General features: G+C 36.9%; 1 protein-coding gene across 1 annotated transcript; it reads right to left on the reverse strand.

The window, feature by feature from the left end:
* Nucleotides 1–831: 831 nt before the first annotated feature.
* On the reverse strand, nt 832–26,578 carry kif20ba (kinesin family member 20Ba). The gene is made up of 34 exons (XM_081347922.1): nt 26,489–26,578; nt 26,070–26,183; nt 25,884–25,973; nt 25,657–25,776; nt 25,333–25,471; nt 24,018–24,202; nt 23,897–23,942; nt 23,580–23,792; nt 22,822–22,933; nt 22,656–22,727; nt 22,420–22,566; nt 22,187–22,343; nt 19,478–19,738; nt 18,655–18,794; nt 18,420–18,549; nt 18,103–18,310; nt 17,649–17,698; nt 17,356–17,475; nt 16,310–16,457; nt 14,581–15,538; nt 13,038–13,176; nt 12,789–12,911; nt 12,629–12,689; nt 12,371–12,496; nt 11,971–12,089; nt 11,728–11,883; nt 11,464–11,640; nt 9,389–9,523; nt 8,776–8,865; nt 7,225–7,437; nt 2,925–2,999; nt 2,520–2,622; nt 2,272–2,408; nt 832–1,841 (listed from the first exon to the last, which is right to left on the reverse strand). The coding sequence occupies exons 2-34, from the start codon at nt 26,175–26,177 to the stop codon at nt 1,764–1,766; spliced, it is 5,136 nt and encodes a 1,711-aa protein (XP_081204048.1). The 5' UTR covers nt 26,178–26,183; nt 26,489–26,578; the 3' UTR covers nt 832–1,763.
* Nucleotides 26,579–27,001: the final 423 nt, after the last annotated feature.

The raw sequence follows: 27,001 nt of genomic DNA on the forward strand, positions 1-27,001 counted from the left end.
GTACAAATAAGATATGACAGGATATGACACTTTATTTAAACACTAGCCTACATAGTCCAGCAAAAGAGATAAAAATCCTCACCCAGGGCAAGATGGTGCATGGATTGCGCGCCAATTTTCTCACAGTCTGAACAAACTGTTTGGATTAACGCAATCAGATACACTAAGTGGAAATCTTCACAGAGCATTCCTCTTGATGGTCTCACTACGTTCAAACCTATTTAAAGCACATCTCCAGATGAAGCCAAGCAATTAGACCCATCTAGGCTCTCAATTCTTCGGTCTCTAGAGCTGCACTCTGCCAAACTTTATCATTTCAAATCATGTGGTAATTTTCTGCTCTAAATTATAGGTGCAGCAGATGGTTATTACTGCATTGTTTACCAGGCTTGGATACCTTGGATCAGACTGATGCTTTCATGCCTCCCTGCTGTTTTCTGCATGCAGAGGAACCAGACCAAAAGGAAATGGAACTAAAAATAAAAAGTCTACACTTTGTGTCATTGCGTCAATTAAGTGACGCAATCAAATGACAGGGACAATGACTTCCCTTGTGCCAACCCACCACCTCCCATTTTACACGTACAATCAAAACTTATGATTACTGTCTGTCTCTTGACACTACACTAGGAAGCACATACAAATCCATTTGTAGGCTACATCATGCACTTGTGATGTGGAAGTGGACAGGAAGGAAATATATATATATATAAGGGCATGTAAACAAAACAGACTCTGAATCAAGTTTTTCAGACCTCATTCCTAACGGTCACACAATTATAAAAGAAGTAAATTGCACAACAAGCACAGCTGGGCTGCACATGACTCATTCTGTATGTTTGTTCATCATTTCTCTTTATTCCTCCTCACACAGTCGGTTTTCACCCCTTCATTTTGTCTTCGCCACATGCTCCCACACTTTCGACACTCTCACAACCATGATCATTGCAAGCAGCCACCCTGTTCACATCCTGTCATTCAGTGCCAACAAAGAGATAGACCTGTTCCCAGTTCCCAGTTCCTCACCCTTCCCCTCATTCCTTTCATGTCATCTTAGATAAGAGCACCGGGCGCAAACTGCAATCGGGAAATTCAATTACCCGTCTGTTACATAAACATTTGTTCAGTAATTCAAACGAATAGTCCTTTGGGTTTCATTAGGCATCTGGCACACAGTATTACTGACATGGTAATGGAGAGTCTTTATCAAGTGAGTGGCACATATTAAAGGTTTGTGACAGGGTGATTAACACAGAAAAAAAAAGAATTTTGAAAAAAACCCACAATAACTTTGTGCTATATTTTGCGAGTGTGCATTTTTAACTCTTGAAAAACAGAAAGTGGTTAGAGGGAAACAACCGTTTTGCATTCATTTGCAGGGAGCATAAGCACAGTGTAAACGAATAACCGTGGTTTAATTGTACAGTGAAACCTTGTGTCAGAAATGTGCAGTAGTGATTTCTGAACTTTCATTCTAACTCTAGCAGCAAAAATTTGTTCATTCCACCATACATGAGCTTATGATAACTGTCCATCAGTTCAACTTGACATTAAAAGCGGTACAAGTGTTGGTTACTTTCCAGGATAATATATTAGGTGCCATATTTGATAAAAAGTAAAAAGAGAATTTGACTAATAAACAAAAGATATGTATGAAAAGTGCATCAGATAGAAAGAAAAAAAGACTATAAAGACTAGTTTGATTTAAAATACATAAAAAAAAGAAAGAAGAAAAAGAACAAAACGAAACGTTTCCTTCCAGCTCATTTAGCAGTCCTAGTACGAAGACGTTTCTTGATAAGGTTTTCTCTCTCTTTCTCCCCTGGATTTCGGCCAATGATCTATCAAAAAGGTCAAATGTCAGCTGTTAATGAGGATGTCATTTTAAATTGAAATTCATGTATTTTACAGTTAAAAGCATTGAAAACATGGATATTTATATAAAGTACACTATCATGTCATTAAGATTTTGGGTCAGTAAGATAAAAAAAAAAAAGAAGAAGAAATTAACAAGTTTAATCAGCAAGGATATTACATGGATTAAAAGTGACATTAAAGACACATTTTTGCAAAAGATTTCCATTTCAAATAAATGCTGTTCATTTGAACCTTCATTTATCAAAGTATCCTGAAAAAGATTTTATCAGTCTCCACAAAATTATTAGGCAGCACAACTGCAAATAATCAAATAAGTGCAGCCTTGGTGAGCGCAAGAGACTTCTTTAAAAAACAATCTTACAGACCCCAAACTTTTTTTTACCATTACAGTACCTGATGGGCCGGTATGTCCATTGGGGAGGAGATATCTGGTCTGTCGTGTTTCCGTTTGTCACGTTTGGATTTAAGCTTTAGAGACATCGTCCCGCTATCAGGGGACTTTCCGCTCATTAATCCCATGATCCTCTTTGCTGAGACAGAGAAATATTGTGATTGTCAGATAAACAAATAGGATGCCCGAATATGACAAAGTCAAGAAATGAGCAAAAGGGTAATAATGATGGAATAATTCTAATCCTGACCTTTACTCCCAAGAAAGGTGGGAGAGCCCTGAAGAAAATCTCCAATCTTCTGGATCGTTTTGTCTTTTTTCCCTCTTTGGTTTGACTCCTGGGAAGTTGAGGGCTATAAGGAGGGAATTCATCAGTCACTGTAATCACTCGATACTGATAGGATCAGGAATCATGATTCTCTCAATCAAAGTCTTTGAGTGTGTGATGCAGTGACTCTGAGCCACTTTTTCTCTCTTAACTCCCCTGTCCATACTTCCAACTTCTACCTGATTTCTACTTTATTAAAACCTTATCATTCACATTGCTCTAGACGAGAATCTCGGTATCATACTGTGAAAGCGATTTCACTCGTCATTATCATAGAATACATTTCTTAATGCATTTACTTCAATGTTAGAATGTGTTGTAACTCACCTCTTCCTGATGAGGTGTTAGGTGAGGAGTCATTCTACTCCTTGTATTCCTAATGTTCTCCCTTTCCATCCCATCCTGAGGAATAGCAAAGTGCAAGAGTAATCAAATATTTTGGAGTTAGGAAGGCTAACGTAAATGCTTTGGTTTCTTTTAGGCCCGTTTCAAACAATTTGTGTCTGCGAAGCGTGAGCAAAACAACAACAATTTCAACAGCAGGCTTGTTCTGTGCTTTCACACTAACAGAGTTTTTGCTGTGTAACAGATCAATGGCTCTGTACAGAAAACAAAGTGATTTCTGGCTCACAAGATTAAACATTTATTGTCAAAGCCTATTATTTAGTAAAATGGTTATTGGAAGTGATAAATCTTACATGAGGATGGACATCAGATTTAGAACTACTGATTTCTATACAATACCATTCAAACGTTTAGGGTCAGAAAGATTTTTTTTCTTTAAAGAAATTGATACTTTTATTCAGCAAGCATGCATTAATTGACCCAAAGTGACAGTCAATTATTATATGGTTACCAGTGATTTCTATTTCAAATAAATTCTGTTCTTTTGAACTTTCTATTAAAAGAATCCTGACAAAATATATCACTGTTTCCACAAAACAAATAAAAAAATAATAAGTAATAATATATATTATAACACAAGATAAATAATTATAATAAGAAAAGTTGAGCAGCAGCATATTTGTTTTGTGACACTGAAGACTGGAGTCATGGCTGCTAAGAAAGCAGAAATTGAAATGCATATTAAAATAGAAAACAATTATTTGAAATTGAAATACTATTTCACAATTTTACTGTTTTTACAGTATTTTTAATCAAATAATTGCAGCCTTGAGCATAAAGACTACTTTCAAAAAATAACAATAAAAAAAAGATCTTACAAACTTTTGAACAGTAGTTGTTCAAAATGGTCATAAATCTACACTGGACCCAAACTCCAAAGTGTAGCTATAAATTGCTTAAATAGTCTGAATTCAGTCAGATATACGGAATAAAAGGGTTTTTTCCAATCATGTGAAAATGACTGTCTGCATAAATTGCAGAAAATGTGCTGTTAACCTCAAAATTAATATGTGCAGTACACACACCGCAGACAGTGAAACAGGCCTTAGTTGAACCTGAATGTTTGGCTGTGATTGGTCAAATAAGATGTGATGGATGTTATGATGATCACTGATGAGCTAGTTAAGGAAAAAACAATTACCCAGTCGCAGTGGTTAATTAACCTTCTGCTGATGATCAGGTCAGCAGGCAATTTTACAATGCTAAATGCATATGGAGAAACACACAGCATCTAAATGATCTGAATCTTTAATCCCTACTGACAAAACACACATTGGTTTCAGGTCAGCTGGAAAGAGTGGCGGTTTAATTTTGACACTCAAAAGAGCACAAACCCCTGAGGATTAGTTGACAGATCTAGTGCCAAGAATGCAGTGCATTAAAGCATCTTTAATAAGACAGCAGAACATCTGTCCGATCCCTCTTTTACACACACGCAAGAACAAATGCTGCATGAAAAAAAAAAAAAAAAAAAAACCTCAAATCTGCAGAATAAATAAATGATTCAGTCTGAAAGACTTCTTAGTCTCTCTCCAGTGACTCATCAGTTTCAGTCTCTTCCTTTCTCTCTCTCCAACCATTCTGCATTCTCCCTCCATCACTCCTTTCCTGTCACTATCTCTCTCTCTCTCTCTCTCTCTCTAGACAACAAGATTGCATCTGTGACATTGCATGTGACAGCCAATGCCACGCTCGTAACACCTGCCAGCCTAAACGGGGCGGATCTCTGTCTGTCACACCTGTCACCTGCTCTCCGACTTGCAAGCTCACATTAAAAGCAGACTAATGCCCTGACTCCCAGGAACCTGTCAAGTCATTCACCATTCAATCGCATCGGAGGGAAACTGACTGACTGAAAATCATCGTGATGGTATGTTCTGAAGTCAGGTGCAGGTGTTTCCCTGCCGTGAAATGGGAAAGTGTAATTACAATCATTTAGAGGTGTCGAGGGTGAACGTATCACACGATTACAATGATTTCCCCCAATTATATGTGAAAAGTCATGACCTTGAGGATTTTATGGGTGAATGATGAATTATAGGTCTATTTTAAATTCTACAGAGCATTATCCCCCAAAGCCTTTGTTATTTATGCATCATAAAGAAAAAAAAAAAGCCCTGCCACTGAGGGCATGGACAGCTCTTACAGGCAATATCACCATAATGGATCTGTAAAACCACATAGCAAAACCCGCTTCATTTACACACTCACCACAATAGAAATGTTATTATTTCTTTGATGCATCAAAGGCTTCAGGGATAATGACTCATAAGCTGCATTTCCACCATCAGGAACTCTAACCAAATGGCCTGGATAAGATGGTCACAAAAACTTTATTAGGAACTTTAAAGGGTTAATAAGATTACTGGTAGTTGCAAATGTTTTAATTTCTGCATCTTTACCTACTTTATAGGTACTCTGTTAAAGACGTCTGGACTAGGCCATGTTCTGCTTTTAATAAGTGAATTGTGAACCAACCAAGAATGTATATTAAAGGAATAGAAGACTCAGCAACTAAAATTTTCATAACACATGTCATTTTCTTTCTGTGGAACTAAAAAAATATCTGAGGAATCATTAAGCAGCTCGATGCTGAAGATTTTGATGTATGTTAAACCTGATGCATATTTGTCTGACATAAGACTTCTGGTCAAATAAGTGCAAGAACCAATGACATTTGTTACTGACACATCCAACCTGCATCACAAAAGACTTGGAATACAGTTTTATCCTTATTTCTTTTTAACATTTTTTATTTGTATGAAGAGCAGCTGCATTAAATTTCCTTAGAATTATCCTTTTGTGTTCCACTGAAAAGATAACAGCATATGGGTTTGGACCGACATGAGGACAAGCAAATAACAACAGAACTTTCATTTTCGCATCTTTTAAGAAAGTAAAGATTCAAAATTTGGGTTTCATGTTGATTTTAAGGACAAGCTCTGCCAGTATCTTATTTAATGAGACACTTACATCACACACACTTGCTCAAATTGATTTGGTGTGGAGGAAAATTTCAGAGGGCAAAAAAGTAGTCACATAATTTATGGATTTATACTTCTAATCTCCAGCTCTGTGGGTTAACCTTACAAAATTAACATGACCCTTAGTGTCTTGGCTGTGAATGTCTGGTTCCAGACCATTAGGAGTCCTGAAGGTGGAACAGCTGTTGAAGTAGGATTAAACAGGAAGAGGGTACCTGAGGATTGGGTTCAGAGAAAGCTTTCTTTTTCACCACGCTGCTCCTGCCTCCTTTCTGCTTCAAATGAATAGAAGCGCCATAAAAATGGTTTGTGCCATTCAATTACAAAACTCTCCAACAATTAACAGCTACAGAACATGTGGAAGAGTGACTCTGTTGCCAGGGGCAACCGGCGTAAGAGCACAAGATTCTTTGACAATAAGGGGTCACTTATTTCGAGTGAAGAGCATTCTTTCAGAGTGCAACATTACATCTTCACTGTAGTGTTTTGAGAGAATAGCACAACCTACCTAGACTACAGACTCTGTGCATGGCTACCCTTTTCAAGTGTGTTATAATAAAATGTTAACACCCTGTTTAGTCAGCATTTATGGTCGATTTGTATTTGTGCATTGGTAATCCCTCTGTCTGAACCACTCAATTAAATTTCCATAAACAGGTTTTAAAAATCTATAAACCTACTGTGTATTCTATAATTATTGTTATTGCTCCCAGAGCAAGTATCCGCAAGTGTTTAAGTTGCCTGGAGAGAGTGTGTGAGGTTAGGCCAAGGCATACTCAACCACACACATAAATATATTCTCACACTCAGAACTTTATGCTTAATAGGACTGCCATTTTGCTGCCCATGCACAATGAACACTGATTGTTAAGTGTAAGTGAGCACAATTGGAGCCTTGTTAATGACTAATTAGGACAATTAAAGGGCTACTGGCTGTGCAGATTAGGTCAGCAGCAGATGGTCAATGGATTTTATATTAAAAAAAATAATAATTTAAAAATAATTAAGGTTTTAAATTAAAGTAAAACATCAACTAGACAGAAAGAGGAGTTAACTTTGTGTGATAAATCTGAACTAATATTCTACAAAATTTCCCATGATTTTAAGGCTAGAAATCGAAAAGATTAGACATTTCGCTCAAGCACAAGATGATTGCAGGTCCTTCCAGTCACAGCACTTATATCATTTTATGTGAACTAAGAACCATTTTCTAACCCCCCATCGGATTAATTTCTCACCTTCTCAATCTCCCCGCTCTTCCTCTTGCGAGTGGGTCGGGAGATTTTAACAGTAACGGCAGAGTCTTCTCCCTGCCGCTTGAGAGCGAAACGATCCGGCTGCAGAGGGCTGAAGGAAATTTCCAGCTCAGGCCTTGGAAACCTGGAACGTCTGCCTGTTTCCGTGGAGATCACTGAGGAATCTAGCACCAGCGGACAGCTAGCGGACGAACTCTGCGATATGAAGATTATTATCATCAACTTGATAATCAATGGACTGAGAAATATGTGCATTTATTTATCACTTTTTATCAAAAATGAGCAAACACAATAAATTAATCTAACGAGATGTAACATGAGAGGTGCCACAAAAAGTAAACTTTTTATTTAATGATGACATATTAAGAGATTTTTTATTTATTTACTGAAATCTCACTAAAATGTGTAAATAAAAGATCTAATGGCAAGGCTGTAAGAACTGACACGGGATAACCACCATTGTTAAGTGGCCAATCAAGCACAATCATTGGCCAAATGCTGATAACCTAAAGAAGCCAAATATCAGCCTGGATAGATGATCTGGACAAGGTTATCCACAAGATGACCTGGATAGGTCTGTAGATTTGAGACATTTGTTAACATTGGTTAACACATTAATTATCATGAAATAGCAGTGAACAATATTTTAACAGCACTTATTAAACTATGCTATGGTTCAAAAGTTTGGGGTCAGTTTTTTACATTTTTGAAAAGTATCTTATGCTCACCAAGGCTGCATGTATTTGATAAAAATACAGCAAAACTGTAATATTGTGAAATATTACTATTATACTATTTATTTTAATTTCATTTATTCCTGTGATGCAAAGCTGAATTTTCAGCATCATTTCTCCAGTCTTCAGTCAGTGTCACATGATCCTTCAGAAATCATTCTAATATGCTGCTCAAGAAACATCTATTATTATTATTATCATCAATTTTGAAAACAATTGAGCTGCTTAATATTTTTGTGGAAATTTAGATACATTTTTTCAGGTTTCTTTGATGAATAGGAAGATCAAAAGAACAGCATTTATTTAAATTAGAAATATATTGTAACAAATTATAAATTACTTTATTTAATTGTCATTTCAGGATTATATTCCTTGTTTCAATTTTCGGTCACTCTTTAGATTAGGGTCTAGTTCCCACTATTAACTAGCTATTAACTACTTTTGCCTCAAATAACACCTAATTACTGCTTATTAATTCTTAGTAAGGTAAGTTAATAAACAGCCAATATCCTAGTATTATGCATGTTAATAAGCAACTAGTTAATAGTGAGAATTGGACCCTAAACTAAAGTGTAACCCAATTTTATTTTGTTACAGATGGATCATTTAAAACTAAGAGAGATGAATATGCAGGTTTGTTTTAGAATTGTCAAAAAAAAAATAATAATACAATCTGCTAAATGCATAAAACGGGTAGCAACTAAATGAAAAGCTAAAATAAAAAATGGAACAGAATGTAATTGTGATTCACCATTTTCACAATGAAATGATAACCAGGAAGGGTGTATTTCTGTTTTACCTGACTGGTGACAGATCCTCTGTTTCTGCTTGTGTTTTTGAGCGTACTGGTGTTCAGAGGCTTCACATCAGACAATTCTTCTTCCATCGTCTAGCACAACAATTAAGAGAGTCAAAAAACATTCCTCATTCTCTTTATAATTCCCAACTCAATTTAATTACACAGCTATGTCTAATAAACAACACATATCACCACAGGTTGGTACAAATATAGATTGAGAGCTCCCTGAATGATTGCATGTGTTCAAATCAGTTTGGAGAGACGATTCTTTGGAAGGCATTGATGTACCAAGAAGTAAAATGTAATAAAGGGCAGTTTCTATTCTGACTATAATTATACAAATACAATCCATATAAAAGCTCAATTCATATAACTCTCAGTTCCTCCTAGCATACAGTCAACTCAGCTTATCTGAGATGAATTATATAAAATAAAAATGATTGTTTGAAGAAAAAGGCCACACTATACTTAACAGTGTGTTTTGTACAAATGCCAACATTCAGAGTAAAGCCACTTCGGTCTTTTGACAGTGATTATATTTGTCATATGCAGACTCTAATGAATCATCAAAGGCAACGGGAGAATTGGCAGTAATAAAACACGTGTTTCTGACTTGGGTTGATGAGTTTCTGCGAAGTCTGCCGTCCATGACACTGACACTGAGCAGTTCCTTCAGTTTCTGGATCTCTGCGTCCTTTGCAGTCAGCTCTGCCTGCAGTGCCTCGGTCCTGCTGTCCTCAGTGACCTCCTAAGAGTGTTAAAATAACACTTCATGTAAGGAAAATTGATGAAGGAATGAATTATACCAAAATATAGCAAACAATCAATCGGTAACACAGCTATTAGTTTAGCTTTTGCAGTTTACCTTTTTCAGAAACTACATTTTCAGTAAAACTATTGTTGACAATTATAAGGTTCTGCGTGTATACATCACATCCAGATGATATAGTCATACAGGCTACATTATTAAGCCTCCATATTATTAAAAACTAATTCCGACTGGACAGAGATCCCATTCAGCTTTAGTCCAGCTAAAAATAACTTCTGAATTGTGTCATTTTTATTAGATTTGCTTGGCTTCAAAAGAGCAGTATGGCTCTTTGAAGTTCTGCTGATGTGAGTGAAATGAAACTGTAATGCTGTAAACAAATCTGGACTGCCTAATAGTCATACAGTTAATAGGAAGTTAACACTTAGAACGTCTGTCAACCAATCAGAATCAACTATTCAGCATCGCTGAACAAATGACAGCACTGCTATCACACTTTCCTACATGCACCTGAACTGCCACTGAGTTATTTGCCCCAGGAATTATTAAATATCTAAATTAACCATGCTTTCATACCAAGCAATATTATTTTTAGCTATAAACAAATGAATGTATAAACTGCATGAAACAAACGTGGAGAAGTTCCATGTAAATATAATTGTTAATAATTATTTATTGATAAAGATGTTTCACTGTAATGTACATGACATTAAAATAAATATTTTTCATTAAAAGGTGCATATTATGATAAATATCAATCAATAAAATGTTTCGATTTTTGCTCATTTTTATGTGTAAACGTTATAGTTTGAGTGAACTAGAAGTTGCAACCGACTTTAAATGGGCTGATGCATCTACCGGTTTCAATTAGGTTTAAAATGTGCTTTTATGTATCAGACCATTTTACTACCATTCAAAAATTGAATGTCTGTAAGATTTAAAAAAATTAATTTATGCTGTTATTCTCACTAAAGCTGCATTTGTGCAATCAAAAAACAGTAAAACAGAAAAATTGTGAAATATTAGTACAATTTAAAATAGCCTAAATGTTTTCCATTTTAATATATTTCATCAGATTCCTGTGATGGTAAAGGTGAATTTAAACATAAATAAAGAAGCCCATTATTCCAGTTTTTAGTGTCAAATGATCCTTCAGAAATTATTCTAATGCTGATTTGGTGCTCAAGAAACATTTATAATTATGATCAATGTTGAAAATGGTTGTTCTGCTTAATATTTTTGTGGAAACTGTAAAAAGTGAAAAACGTTCAGAAAAAGTTCACAAGAACAGCATTTCTGTCATGACCACTATCGTCAAATACGGTTGACAATTAGCATACAGTTAAGGATTGGCGGTATATGGTTCTGTTCTGGGCAAGAACTCCCTGCGCATCCATGCAGCCTAGCATGAATAAGAGCAGGGAGAGCAGCAATAACCCCCCTTAGGGTAAAGAGAACAGAACCAACATGAATGTATTGCAAATATCATTAATTAATTTTAATCTAGAAAATAATTAGAGAATTTTAGTCTGATTCAGGGGTAATCAGAATGCCAAATCCTGACTGACGAGGAGGAGCTGGGGATGGAGGAGGGTAATTAACTCCTGAGAAACGCGATAGCTGCTGATAATGCTGAAGGAGCTTATATATGTATACAGTGACAGGCGTCGTATACATATAGGTAGATGTGGATCAGCTGATGCGAGCTTGACTAACTTGACCTGCCAGAACTTACGCTATTACGCTTAATTTTTTTGACATAGAACATCATAAATGTCTTAACTTCCACTTTAAACCAATTTAATGCATTCTTGCTGTAATAAATATTTATTTATTAAAAAAAAAAAAAAATAATTCTTACTGACCCACATTTTTTTAAAGAGTTTGTGTAGATGGTGAGATCTGTAACCGACACTGACCTCTGGTGTTTGGGGGGTGTTACTGGACTGTAGGATCTTGATCTGTTGGTCTTTCTCTGCATTGGACACGATGAGTTTCTTCAGCTGAACTTCCAGAGCAGAGACAAGTGTGTCTCTCTCTTTTCTCCAGCTATCCATCTCTTCATCACGAGCAGCAAGACATGCAGCCAGAGACTCCTAATTGACATGTATCAAGAGAATGATTCTCTCTTTAACTAAAATACTTGTCTTATATTGTCTCTGGAAACACACACTGCTCTTTACCATTTCAACCTGTTGGCGGGCATGTCGTTCTCGATCATCAGCGAATCGTCTCATGTCCTGGTTCCTCCTCTCCTCAGCCTCTTTAGCCTGACCAATCAGAGCCAACTTCTCCTCCATCCACTTCCTGCGCTCTGCCTGGTGCTTCTCATTGGCCAGCTACAAACATGAACACCAAACAACCACACTATAAGACCATGAGCACACATTTTCTCTTACAGTTGAAGAGAAATTTGGACACCAGACCTGCAAGCTCTCCTGGGCCTGAGTGGTCTGTTGTTTGGCCTGTAAAACGTCATCAGAGATCGGTCTAGAATCTCTCCTGTTCCTCTGTTCAGGAAGCATTGCTCTCAACCTCACCAATTCTGAAAATAAATACAGTGATGTCAAAAATCTGAGACAATACTGAAAAAAGGGATTCAATATCTATCATGAATTCATAAATATAAAGGTTTTTAATTTAAACAATCTTTAACTTGATTTAAATTGTTACATAAAATGTGCATTTCTTTCTTTTTTTTTACAATTATACTTTTTTTCAGAAATATAACTTTTTTTCTGTGTATAATCCTTTTTTAATTGTATGATATATTATTACAGTACATTAATGTATCATGAATGCAATATTGTCCATGTAATCACATACCCTGAGTGAGCTCATTTATCTGAGTCTCTCTGTTGTCCAGCTCCAGGTCCAGCTGTGTTTGTGTTTCCTCCTGTTCTGTCAGAGCCAAACGCATGTTTTCAATAACATGCTCACGCTCTTGCAAATCTGCAGAAACCATCAACAAAAATTAACATTCATTACTGTGTTGCCACACATTTAATTAAGCACTTCAAAATAAATGACATCCATTATTGCTCACACTCATCATGCAGATACATGGAAGTAAACAAACGATACCTTTACATGCTTTCTGATGGAGCAGGAGATTCTCATTTGACTTAGATTCAGAGGATCGTTCCTGTTTTAGAAGAAAGAGAAAATATTCAGGTCACATGGCAATTTCAGTAAATGTTTCTCTCTTTGAGCTTTTAGGTATTCATCGCTGGATGGTGCTTACAGCTTTCAGCTGGTTGATGATGCGGTCCCTGTTGGCGATCTCATTCTGGAGCTGCGCTTTAATCTTTTCTAGATCACTGAGCTTCAGTCGTAGAGATTTCTCAGAATCTCGCATGGAGGAGATCTATATCAAACAACATAAGCAGTTGTAGCACAGGTCAGCAACAGTTAGATTCAATTTAAGCTCTGCTATGACACGTTTCAGCCCGGACAGTAAAGACGTTTGAATGAGTGAAGAGTGAGTTCTCACCTCCTTCTGGACCTGTTGAATCTGTTTCTTCGAGTCACCAAGTTTTTCCCGAAGATCAGATGAATCATCTTCCCTTCTGCGTAGATCAACAGCCAGACTGCTCATCTTACACTCAATAGTTTTAATCTCCTCCTTTAATCTGAGAGATGAAAAACCACATACACACAAAATGAATAACAATAAAAAAAATCTGATACAAAAGTATAAATTGTTGTCTGATTAATTGGCCAGTTTTTGGGCATTTTTTTCTGCATCATCAAACTGTCTTCTTGGCCAATTAAAATATTTATTTGCCGTATCTTTCCATTTTGGTTAGTTCCAGATTCTACTTTTTTCCAATTAAGTTTTTTCTTTTTACTTCCACAAGGCTGTGTACATCTCATTTTCTACTAATGGATTGTATTATTTATATATTGGTATTATGTCACCCACCCTGCTCCCTAGATATTGGCATCAGCTAATGAAAATATATATTAATCAACTACTTAAAAACTTTTAAAAAACAGACCATTAATCTGACAGAATAGTGTACACATAATCCCCGTTACGAATATACTCGTCTTTTCATGCTTATTCAGAAAGAACAAACAAACAACAAAAAGGCTTTCAAACTACCAAAATAAATCAATGTCTTCTTGTGTGTGGGAATGGGATGATAATTAATCTAACAAAAGCAGCAATCTTGAGCACAAAAATTTCTCAAACCGTTTAATGCTTTCCTGATCACTTGGTAATCAAACAATTCATCACTGCTTTTACAAAAGCTGCTAATGCCTAACACCATTAAAGTCAGTTCCAAAGACATAAATCTTTGTTTTACAAGGAATCAACATTAAAAGGAATTTATTTAAATTCTAAGGAACATTTACAGGTGAATTGTCTAATTTCGGCACCACTAGTGGTAGTTGTCCTAATATAATAATAATTTTTTTGTATTTTACATATATATTTTTTTAAATTACACTACCATTCTAAAGTTTTTTAAGAGGTCTCTTATGCTTACCCAAGGCTGCATTTATTTGATCAAAACTATAAAAAAAACAGTAAAACAACTGTTTTCTATTTTAATGTGTGAATTTTTTTATTTTTTATTTCTATGATGGCAAAGCTGATTAACAGTCATTATTCCAGTCTTCAGTATCAACTGATCATCCAGAAATAATTGTTATATTATTATTAATGTGGAAAATAGTTGCGTTACTTGACATTTTCTGTGGAAAGTATGAAACTTTTTTTGTCAGGATTCTTTGATGAATAAAAAGTAAAAAAAAACAGCATTCATTTGAAATAGTTTTTTTTTTGTAACAATGTAAAAGTCTTTACTGTCATTTTTGACCAATTTAATGCATCATTGCTGAATGGCAAGTATTCATTTCTTTTAACTTTTGAATGGTATTGGATATAAATAAAATATATGCAAAATACAAAAATAATGAATTATATGTTTGAAAACAGTAATAAAACTGGACTGATTTTGTATGGTGGTTTAATGTGACTTGTGTTTTAGGAAACGGTATTATAGTTCAAGAGGAAAATAACTGACCGGTTAATCTCTTCTTGTTTCTTCAGTAGATCTGCATCTTTCTGAGCGATGGCCTCCTCTGCCACAGCCAGCAGCTCTCTCCTTCTCTCCACCTCCCTCCTGCGCGCCTCTTGCACCGCTTGTGTCTCCTCCTCCTCCAGACGATCCTGTGCTTCCTTCAGTCTCTTCTGCAGAACTGAAAGCTGAGCCTCCTTTGATGCTAGGGCTTTCTCCCTCTGTGCAAGTTCAGCCTCCTTTTCAGACAGCATGTTTATTTCACTATCGATCTCCCTGCTTTTAGATCCAAGAGTGTTAGGGTTTGTCAGCCCCACCTCCCCATCTTTAGACAAAAGTGCCGTATCTGTCTCCGCCTTTTTCTGAAGGCATCCGATCTTCTTCTCTAGTTCAGCTTTGACACCACGAAGGGTGGCAACCTCAGCCTGCAGGTCAAAGTTGACTTTTTTGAGGTCATCACAATCAGCTGATGTATTTTTAGACTGAAGCAAAGCAAAGGTTTCAGCCTCCTGTTTTAGTAGTGTAATTTCCTGTTCAAGAGTCAAGATGTGTTTGTTCTTTTCTCCCAGTTCCTGATCTTGCTTAGCCATTTGTGATTTGGCAGCAGAAAGTTCTTGATACACACCTTGCAAAAGTTCTGTAGTGTTGGTATAACTGGACACAACTTCTACCTTCATATTCCTGCAATCCATTGCCGTTGTCATATGTTTGTTTTCCAAGGACATCTGACAAAGCCTCTCTGATGAAATATGTTCCTGTGGATTTCTCTCTTCCAGTTTAGACTTCAGATCTTGTATGCAAACTTCTAATGTGTGGCATTCCTGCTCCAGTTCTGTGATCTGCTTGTCTTTTTGTTTGGATTTAGCAAGGCAACACTCCAGCTGACCTTTGACCTCAAGAAGGGCGGAGTCTTGACACTCATTATCTGCAACATCATCTTGGACTTTAAAGTCCTCCAGGGGACCTATGAAGAATGAAGAGCTTTGAAAATACTTAAAAGTCATATATACATTTTTTTTAATTTAATCTTGTGAAGTGTCTGTGACATGCAATAATACAGTATTTGTGTGTGTGCTTAATATAAATTGTTTTAATTTAAATATTGCTTCAACATTCAAAATAGTTTGGTACAACCAGGTATTTAAAATGTATTGCTACTGGCCTAGCAACAAAGCCAGTAATTATTTTATCTAAATTGCACTAGTCTTTACTTACACATGGAGCATAAAATTAATTTTCAATTTGATTTCATTCTGAAGATGAAAGAGGGGCATTTAAATGTGAAATCACAGTCTTGAGAGCCTCCCATTTATGCACAGGAAGCACCTCATGTGTCTGGAATGCTTTGATACTATAATTACATTTCTTTTACTCTCATTCTTTTTTATGTTAAAGTGAAACATTCTTTGCCCCCCTTATATGGCTTAGAGTGCTTTTATTTTTGTGCAATGCTCTCCATGTGTAAAATGAATATGCTTCTTTATTCAGTTGAGCTCATAAAAACAATACACTTCACAGAAGTACTTTGAGATACAGGGCTTATCATGCACTGTGGTAACTTTTTCTCAAAAAAAAACAAAAAACAAAAACATTTCTAACGATTATTTCTTTATGCTTGATAGCCTTTTTCGACTGTGGAGGTATCGTCGTCCTTTGACCCGATTCTCTCGGCCGGCCCCTCTGGTTGTGACAAAAGCTGGGAGGCACTTTTCAGCACCTGGGACGGAGTCTATACCTTTCTTGAGTGGGGGCTGTCCATCAAGTCCCTCCCCTTCCTGACGCCGCTTTCTGGTTTCAGTCCGGGCGCTGGGCCGCTGCTCTGAGCAGGTACAATTGCGTTTAAGTTGGATGATCTCCTTTTTGATGGAGTCAATTTGAGTTCTCTAGATATCCGCAACAAAAGAGAAAGAAAAAATGCTAAAATTTGAATCAGGTAGGAACTGCATTAAAGGAACAGTTCACCCAAAATGACAATTCTGTCATCACTTTCTCACCCGTATGTTGTTCTAAATCAATATTTTACTTGTTTTGTGGAAAAATTATTAGTTTATTTTATTATTAATAAAAATTATTTTAGATTGCATATAGATATTTTCTACACAACAGTTCTTTGTGACAATGGGCTGACAAGCTCCAAATAGGATCAACACCATGAAAGGATGCGTTAATAATGACAGAATTTTTTTTTTTGACAAAATATCCTTTTAACCATTACCAAAAGACACACTACTGTTCAAAAGTTTGTATTTTTTATATTTTGTATTAATACTTTTAATTTATTCACCTTTATGCATTTAGAACATTATAAAAGATTTCCATTTCACATAAAGGCTGTTCTTTTCAACTTTATATTCAAAGAATCCAGGAAAAAAAAAAAAAAAAAAATCAATACAACTGACATTAAGAAGCAAAACTGTTTTCAACATTGATAAGAAATGTTTCTTTAGCATAAAAATCAGCATATTAGAATGATTTCTGAAGGATAGTGTGACACTAAACTTTGGAATAACGGTTGCTGAAAATTCACTTTTTGCTTTCACAGGAATAAAATTACATTTTAAAATATATTAAACTAGAAAACAGTAAACTGCTGAAATTAAGCAATATTTCACAATTTTACGTTTTTTTTTTTTTTTTTTATCAAATAAATGCAGGCTTGGTGAGCATAAGAGACTACTTTCAAAATCATTTCAAAATCTTACCGACCCCAAACTTTTGAAAGGTAGTGTACATCAAATTATTTTGAACATTGGAAAACAATGTCTAGATGTTCACACTCACATCCTGATCCGTGTTTTCTACATGTTGGTCAAGAGCTGTCTGGAGTTTAGAAACCATCTCATCCTTCTGTCTGCACATTTCACTCAGATCCCATTCCCTTTGCCTATGGCTCTCCAGAGCCTAAAAGCAGCAGAACAAGTCACAGCTTCACTACAAGATTTTTTACAATTTCTGAAGAAAAAAAAGCGGCGCTTGCTTATGCAAAACCCGCAGTGATGCATAGCATAACCTCACAGTCTGGACTTCATATTGCGTGTTAAAATGGCAGAGGCATTTTACAATGTCAGGTTTACCTTCTTAACCTCCTCCAGTTCATCTGACATTCGGCTCTGGGTTTCCAGCTCTGTGAGGGAGTATGGGGCTTGATGTTAGATCAAGTGATTAGGAAGCCTGGTAAGTTGGAGTATGGAGTATGAACACTAAGCAAGTCTATTGCAGTTACAGTTTTACAATAAAAGCATCCGTGTCTCATAATACAGGGTTCCCACACTTTCTGGCCAATGAATTTCCATGACTTTTCCAAAGGAAATTTTGCTCTTGCTGAAGAAAATTTTATCAAAATTTAAACCTTTTAAGATATTTTTTTTTTAAATTCCCAGAAATTTGCAGGTTCTCCAGAACAGTGGGAACCCTAAAAAAAAAAAAAAAAATGTAACAAACAAGGGGTAGGGGATGCACAGCATATATCTGTGGAAGTGTGCAGGTGGAGATTTGGTGCATGTCAGCTCATCTGCAATGATTTCTCACCCTTTGATTTGAGTGACAGCTGATTCTGAGTTTCACTGAGCAGTTCTGAAAGTTCTGTGACCTTTCTCTCAAGGTCATGCAGCGTTGTAGAGACTCTAGGGTCAGAGGTCACCAAGCAAGCCTGGGCAGCTTGGGCATCCTGTCTGATTTCAGCCAGGTTACTGCTCATAGAGTCAAGCATGCTGTCTAGAGAAACATGGTTCTCCTCCTACACACAAATTCACAACTACAATTACTATTCCCAAATGAAATATGATCATCTTTCAAAGGAAGTATTTATATAACCTTGAATATCTATTCTGAAAGCATATCTGAACCTCGGATTTTGTCGCAGCTGAAACCATGCTGTCGTCCTCCGCAGCTGTTTTTCCCACCAAGTTTTTAAGAATCTCCAGTCTCCTTTCACACCGTTCTTCAATCAGCTCCCTCTCTCTGGATATGCGCTCACTAAAATAGAAAAAGACACAGAAAGCCGTCAGAGTCATCATAAAGCAGGACCTGTAATTTGTAATAATTTCACATAATTGAACACGGAAGCCTGTGATCTCTGACCTGTAATCTTCCTGCATTTGGGAAATCAGCTCAGAGAACTCTTTTGTAACCTCATCTCGAACATGTGCCTCGAGAGCTAAGTGTTCTGCTTTTTCCTTCCTCAACTGCTGCTGAATCCCCTCTATAAACTGCAGCTGGGCCTTTACATACAACACAAAACATAATGCAGAAGCCTCATTGTTGTACAAACAAAATCACGCAGCAAAAATAATTCTTAAAAACATCTTGTGTGATGCTTGTTGAAGTTATGATTGATTTGGACAAAACCTAAAATTACCATAGATGTGACTTACTGTGTAAGGTGCTAGGGCTGCACAGTAGAGTAATTATCGAAATATCGCAATGTACATATCGCAACGGCTTGCAATAACTGGGGTCATGAACAAAAGACAAAAAGAAAATCACTCACTGCTCTTGGCTAAATAACTTTTGTAGCTTTTATAATAATCAGTATATATTTAACTCATACAGTGAAAATTAAGCAGTGTTTTATTTTTACATTTGATTATTCAGTTTCTGTTGTTAAATAATCCTAATGTAGGCCTTTCTGAAACCCTAAACCCTGTGGTTTACACTGATGTTAAAATAACACTTATGCTGCAGTAAAACACTGATGTTCGCTTTCAGAAGCTGTAGGGATGTTTTCTTGTCACAAAAAGAATGTGAAACATGCATGTAGGTTATATCATTTTCAATATAATTTAAAGATAATTTAAGTTTATTTTACAAACTTTAAGCATTATCGTATCGCATTATTTAATGAGTTATCGCATATCGCAATTTTCTTCAATATCGTGCAGCCCTAGAAGGTGCCAAAACTCACCTCATAAACCTCTTTATCAAGCAGCACAGTCTCTTTCCCTTCTTCCTCAGCGTCCAGTATGGTGTCCTCCATTTCACTCCCCTCTTCATCCTCCCCCTCCTCAGTGTCAGAATCTTCCCGGACATCCTCAAGGCTGGTGTCCCATCGTACAAGCGAGCTGCGTCGCATTACCCGTCGATCAACATTGTTGATAATGAAGGACACCTCTCTAGCACTCCTTTTCACCACTACTGGAATGCTCTTAGTGGTGATGACCACAACCTGAAAAACAAGACAGAACTGTCCATAACATAACTACAAGTAACCTTTCAGCAGAGAAAAAAAAAAAAAAAAAAAAAAAAAAAAAAGTTTGAGTAATGTCAAGAAACTTGACAAACAAACATGATGGGAAAACAATAAAATGGTCCAAAAGTGTACACTGTGTAGAATACAGCCCTTTTAAAGGGATAGTTCACCCAAAAATGAAAATTGATTACTCATGTCATTTCAAACCCATGAGACTGTTAAAGGAGAACTCGGCAACTCTAGCGAACTCTAGTCACTTCTTCGCTGATTTTCCCTTTTGTTGTCGCATGTTTTCCCCACGAGCTCCCCCTACAGCTGTGGTGGGGCGTATATTTCACAACACAGTCGTAAAAAACTCACTTGCGGCGGCCTCCTCCCCTTCTCTACCGCTGCTCATGTGCGTTTGTTTTGATCGGAGCAAGCCAACTGTATCGCGTGGAGCTATGTCTATCGAGGTGGGTAATCTGGTAATACATCATACATGCGTGTGTGTTTATGTCGAATTGCCGTAAAGCGATTTGTGTTTCGCGCTCGTTCTCGTTCTCGCTTTCGCTTCTCACGAGACTTCCAATTTCTATCTTGCCGGGACGGTAGTGAACAAGTTGCAAGGTTGGTTTTCCGCCTGGGAACGCTGGGGGGAGCGGGGAAAGTCACCAATATCACCAGAACAGGTTGTTTAACCATCCAAATGATTTCTAGACAGTTTTATTAAGTTAAAAAAGCTACCAAGTTCTCCTTTAATCTTCACAACAAAAATAACCAAGATAGTTTTAATGAAACCTGAGATTTCTGTCCCTCCATTAAAAGTCTACTCGACCGAAACTTTGATGCTTAGGTTTCACAGACAGAGCTTAGAGGATTAGGCCGTAGTTCAATTACAACATTGAAGTAGCTTTTATAAACTTGCCTTAGAAAATAACATTACTGGTGTGCATCTTGTGACAAAACAATGGCACTGACATATTTAAAGATAAGTCAAGTAGCTTTCAGTTAAAACATCTCAATAATGCATTAAAGGCTGTACTCACACAAAGAGATCTTTGGGAGCGTTTGACCCCCAAAGTCTGATTCGTTTGACTAGTGTAATTGCTACGTACAGTGCCAGATCGCGGTTCAGTTGGGCTAGCGCCAGAGCACGGAACAGCTACTTTTGTGCGCTAATGTCATCATTACGACAGCAATAATCTTCTATTACTACTCGGACTGTACATGTTTCAATTAATTTGAGTATATTTAGGGTTTATAACTAGTCTGGTTCTCGCCTTATTGATGAACAGGAATTGTAGTTTGCGAGTAAAGCAGTACAAGGTAACTGTGCCTCTTCATTCACTTTTTGAAGCATTAAAGTTTTGGAATGGACTTTCAATGGAGGGACAGAAATCACTCAGGTAACATTAAAAATTTGAAGATGAACGAAAGTCGCAGGTCAATGACATGAGGGTGAATAATTAATGACAGAATTTTCACTTTTGGGAGAATTAATGCTTATATGTAGAGATGCACCGATTGATCGGCTGGTGACCGGAATTGGCCGATTTTCACGTGATCGGCCGTAACCGGCGACCGGCCGGTCAGTCTGACAAATGCCGATTTTATGCCGGTCAAATGCACTCGGGCGCCGCATGATTAACATTGCGCAACATCAGCATCACACGTGCACACAGAGCACATGTAGAAAACCTCGTGAATTACGTCCGTTCAGACCGCAAGCGCATATTTTTTTTCGGCGTGCATATGTTAATCAATATGAGTGCATTCACAACGGGAGCAGGAGCAGCGCGAGCGTCAAGCAGGAGCGTCGCGAGCTTCATCTTCACACTTTTGGTTGAAAATAGCCTAAATAGGGTTTCACAAAAAAAGTGCCCAAAATGCACAGAATTTGCGTGTTTTAACAAGAACTGGAGTAGGCTATGTCAGAAAAGAAAACAAAGACTAATATTTTTATAGAAAATGTACCCATTTAAACTTGTTTTATTATTCAGTTTGAAGTGATTGCAATAGGCCTGTGTGTGTGTGCTTTGATAAATATCTTTATACTGCAAGGCTATATTTATTTTATTTTTTATTTATATATTATTTTATTGCCATTCCCTGTTTCCATACAGACGTTTCGTTTGCTAAATAAATATATATAAAAAATTATTGGATATTGAATGTGAAAAGGAAATGGTTCTTCCACAACACTGCACTTTAGATGTGTGTGAACTATGCAAATTGTAAAATGTTCTATTACAGAAATGATATAAAATAAATATTTGTGTGTGCTGTAAAGTGGTTAGAAAAAATGAAATCGGAATCGGCTAAAATCGGTATCGGCAGGTCAAACTTAATGAAAAATCGGAAATCGGAATCGGCCCAGAAAATTGTAATCGGTGCATCTCTACTTATATGAGTGAGATACAGACATATTAGGACATTACATACCTTTTGAGCAACAGCGGAGAACTTGAGCACATTGAGTGTCTCATCATACATGGAGGCGCACTGGTTGATGTTTACAATCATACAGGCTTTGCCCCGGCCCGTAAAGTATCCCTGCAGATAATGAGTGAGTTTGCTCTCTCTGAATGGAACGTGCTGTCTAAAATGACAAAGTAAGAGTGATTAAACGACAAAGAAAAGGGAGAATAAAAGAAAAGAAAAAGGCACTAGCATACTTGGCCTGCTGGTTATTTCTGAGTGCATTGATGCATTTTCCCAGGCTGAGCAGAGAGGTGTTGATGTTTCCAGCCTCTTTCAGCCGTTCACCTTTATTTTGTGTCTTAGCACATCGCTCCGATCCAGCCAGATCACACAATGCCAGCCTGGAACCGGAGTACATACTTTTACAAAACATTCTGAAACACAACACAAACACCCTGCAGAGAGCTCAGATCAGAACACACAGACTCACTCGCTGACTGACTCCACTCTGGGTATTCCCACATCCTCCACCTTCAGGATTCGGACAGAGAAAATACTGTGGCTAAAAACCAAACAAAAAGGGACAAAGTCAGAATAACAGTTCCATACAGAATCCACCACATTAAAACAGATAAGCACCAGGAAGGAATTTGTACCTCCTGCTAGAGAGCAGGTTGAGTTTAGTGCTGGAGATGCTCTGATTCCTTTTCCCCAGTTTCATCACTTTTAAGGCTTCATCAGCACTGCTCACCTGAACCCATTTCAGATCTGGAAAATTGACCAAAAAAAAAAAAAAAACAGTTATGAGCAACAACGCAATCTGCATAGGCAACATAAACAGTTTTCATAATCAACCAACTGAATCACCCATGGAAATGCTATTGTTGCTACATTTTTTTCTTGTTGCTCTAGCACCAGCACCTGGCCAGTTTTAGCTATTACACATCATTTCCAAACAAACCTGAAAGTCACTCCAGTACATTCAAATTAACTTATATGTAATTATTTTTTGGAATGATTTAATGAAGAAATGTTAGTGTATGCTGCAGTGTCTCACACTCCTGTAGCTCAAACAGTATATGGCAATAGAAAGGCCAATGTCTTGAGTTAGATTCCTAGGGAATGCATGAACTGATAAAATGGGAAATTAATATGCTTTAGATAAAAAAATAAATAAAAAAAATGCAGAAAAGGTAAAATGTAAATGAAGACGCACATTATTGCATTCCCATCCCAGCCTTACAAGCTGGATTATTTTTGTTGCTACATGCAAAACTTTATTATATCAGATTATCAGGGTTCATATTTTACTTGGATGCACCATGAGCTCCATCTTAATTTATTGAAAGGATAAACAGTAAATTAATTTATTGACCGAATAAAAAGCTAATTACAGAAGCAGATGCTCCTTTACCTTTGATGAATGAGTTTCCTTTGACGTCTTGACAAAGGCGGAGGTTGGTTCTCCGTAAAGCATTGCTCGCATGCTGTTCTAGCAAGTCGTGGATGTTCTCATTGTAGATCTCGCAGAATGAGACCCATATAGAAAACTTAGTGTGCATGTCCATATCCACAGCCAAACTCCTCTCATTCGCTGCAGAGCTTATATCACAGAGAGTGGAACCATCTAACAGGCAACCAGAAAATAGTTTCAGCCAGACAAACAATATAAACAGACTGCCAAGCACAAACTTAGAGATGTGCACACTAGCTGAAAAATTCTCTCTTTACCTTCAAGATCAGACTGCGAGCTGTGGCAAGACTTCTGCGCATCAGTCTAAAGAGAAGATTCAGTCAAATGAACACTCCTGTAAAAACTGAGGGTCTTGAACTCATTATGACATTACTGTACCTCTTTGAAAAGCTTGAGCAGGTTGCGTTTGCCAGCTGCTTCCTCATTTTGCTGCTCTTTGGTGAGTCTGATGAAATCCCGGCACCTTTGGGGTTTCAAGCACATCTGAGTGAAAATGCGTCCATCCAGACTACTGAAGATCATGTTGAGGGAACGTGGCAAGATGCCTGGATCTGTATCTGGACCTAATACATAAACACAATCAGGACATTATGGTTAAATCTGAATATTTTACAAAAGCAAAGCACTGTTAAATTTAGCATGAAAAGGAAATTCACCCGATCTATTTTCTAAAGGCATCCTAATGATCTTATTGCAAATAATCCATGATTATGTTTCTTTTTTACACATCATAATTTTTAATCAAAATGTCAGCCCGATTTAGTGAAACGACATAATTCTCACTGATGGAGTATACCCGTCTTCTCCAATCAATTAGTTTGCTTAAAGGGTTAGTTCACCCAAAAATGACACAAATTCTGTCATTAATTACTCACCCTCATGTTGTTCCACACCTGTAAGACCTTCGTTCCTCTTCGGAACTCATATGAAGATCTTTTTGATGAAATCCGAGAGCTTTCAGCCCCTCCATTGGGAGCAATGCAATTTACATATTCAAGGTCCAGAACGATAGGAAAGACATCAAGAAGTTGTTCCGTGAACGCACTTTTGATAATATTTTTATGTAAATATATTTATAAATATAATATTATATCATAAATATATAATTTTTTTTTTTTTTTTTTGCACAAACAAAGCACTTGCGTCGCTTCATAGAACTGAGGTTAAACCACTAGAGTCACATGGATTACTTTAATGATGTCTTTCCTATCGTTCTGGACCTTGAATGTGTAAATTGCATTGCACCCAATGGAGGGACTGAAAGCTCTTGGATTTCATAAAAAATATCAAAAATGTTCCGAAGATGAACAAAGGTCTTGCGGGAGACAGTAGACCACAAGCTTGCATTCAGATCTGTCTATATTCAACCAACAACCAGATATAACCAAGTCCTCACCCCGCTTTTTTATTTTCAATATGGAAGAAATGATCTGTCGCTACTTCTGTTTCATTGTGCCTTTAAATCACCAAGATCATCAATACAGACCCTACTTTACAAGGTTGTTCTGATCAAAACGGATCTTAATTAATTGACCCTAATATACATTCCTGGCCTTTTTGCGAAACATTCATTAGGTTTAAATTGCTTCAATGAAAATAAAATCTTTGTAATCTTTTATTAAAATATAGTAACTTTTACCTCTTTTTAGAAAATAATTAAGTCTCTCAATGCAATAACATAAAATATACAAACCTAAAAATGTGAAGGTCTTCCCAGCATTGGTGACACCGTATGTAAAGACCAGAGAATTGTGTCCCTCTAGAACATCCTTTACAAGACCCTTCACCGTGCCATCAAACATATCCTTCTGTGTAGTGTCTGGGCCATAAACCTAAAAATAACACACAATAATATAAACATTGTATGTCATTCATGAGCAAGTTATTGACCATGACTCATGACAGAGTAGTATTTCCAAACAGAAGATAATTTTATTTACAAATTTGTTTGTCAAAAAAACACTGGCTCACACAATCAGTCACTATCTAGACTGTGTGTGCTGATGGATCAGCTTGCCTGAGAGAACTGGAAACGTTGAGCTGTAACTGGCACTGATTTATCACTGAGCCTGGCAGAGAGAGATGATCGTGGAGCTTTGAGAAGCACAGTCTCTGGAGGCTGAATGGCCACACATTCCTTAAAAAACATAGAGAGAAGGCACACAACACTTACATGAGGGTTTGCATTTTAGGAGTGCTTGAAATATGTGAACTACCCCTGAACCATTTCTTTCTAATTTTCACCTGTGATTCTCCATTCACCATCTCAGCTGCTGAAAATGGTCTTATTCGAAGATACACCTTCAAATGTTCCTTCTCCAGGTCAGACGGGTCCTACAAAAGAAACATCAAGGCTCCAACCATTTCAATTGACCATTTCAAAAATCATACATTTATGAACAGACTTGTTCATGAAGTCTGTCATCTTACCTGGAAATCCGAACACTCGCTGAACTCGGAGGACAGATTTCTCCTTAGATCTTCCACGACCATCATCTGCGGTCTCGCCGGATCATCCTTTAGCCCTGACTCCATCATTCTGCTCTAAAGAAACATTTAAGAAGACATAAAACAGGAAAACGAAATGATATATGTCCACCCTTTTATCACATCTGATGATAAAAAGACCCTTTGACATTTCAAAGATCCTACTTATTTTTACACTTTCTCAATTATCTTACGTACATTTTAACAGACAATTTTTACAGATATTGTATAAGTAACGTTACATCTGGGGAAAAAATGACACTAGGACCCTCCCAAACTCACACGTTCACTGAATAAAAACAGCAAATAAAAACAGGTCAGCAAAGCATGCGAATTAAAACAAGTTAATTTAGTTGACTTACAGGGCTGTCAAAGGATAAAATGTGTGCTATATTATGTTTGACTTCGATACTGTGTTTTATTTGTGTTGTCTCATCTCCCAAACTGTCGCGCGTTCTTATTTTCAAATTCCACCAATCGGATAAGCGAGAGCAGCAGCAAAGGCTGCTGGGAGCGCGTGCTCGTGCACGTCATTGTGGCGTTATAAATGCGCAGAAGCTAGATTTGTATGCGCATTTCTCATTATACATTTTTTTTACACAGTTGTTTGGTTTGGTTTTTAGAGTGGTTATTTAATTTCCTATGTTGTATTTCGCTTTTAAAGTGTAATTCGTCAGTCACAAATGAAGATAAAATAAGAAAAAAGGGTACCCCCTAACGTTGATGAAAACATTAAGAATGTCAAACATCGTACATAGCCTATTCTAGATGTTTTGATCACTTTCTTATTAATAGATATTGAGACTGTGCCTTGAAAACTGCCTGATTTCCTGCTTGAGGATATTAAAATGGGCTTTTTCAGTTTGTGTATTTAA

Source organism: Scardinius erythrophthalmus (assembly GCF_964197995.2).
Source record: "Scardinius erythrophthalmus genome assembly, chromosome: 19".
In the NCBI taxonomy this organism is placed as follows: domain Eukaryota; kingdom Metazoa; phylum Chordata; class Actinopteri; order Cypriniformes; family Leuciscidae; genus Scardinius; species Scardinius erythrophthalmus.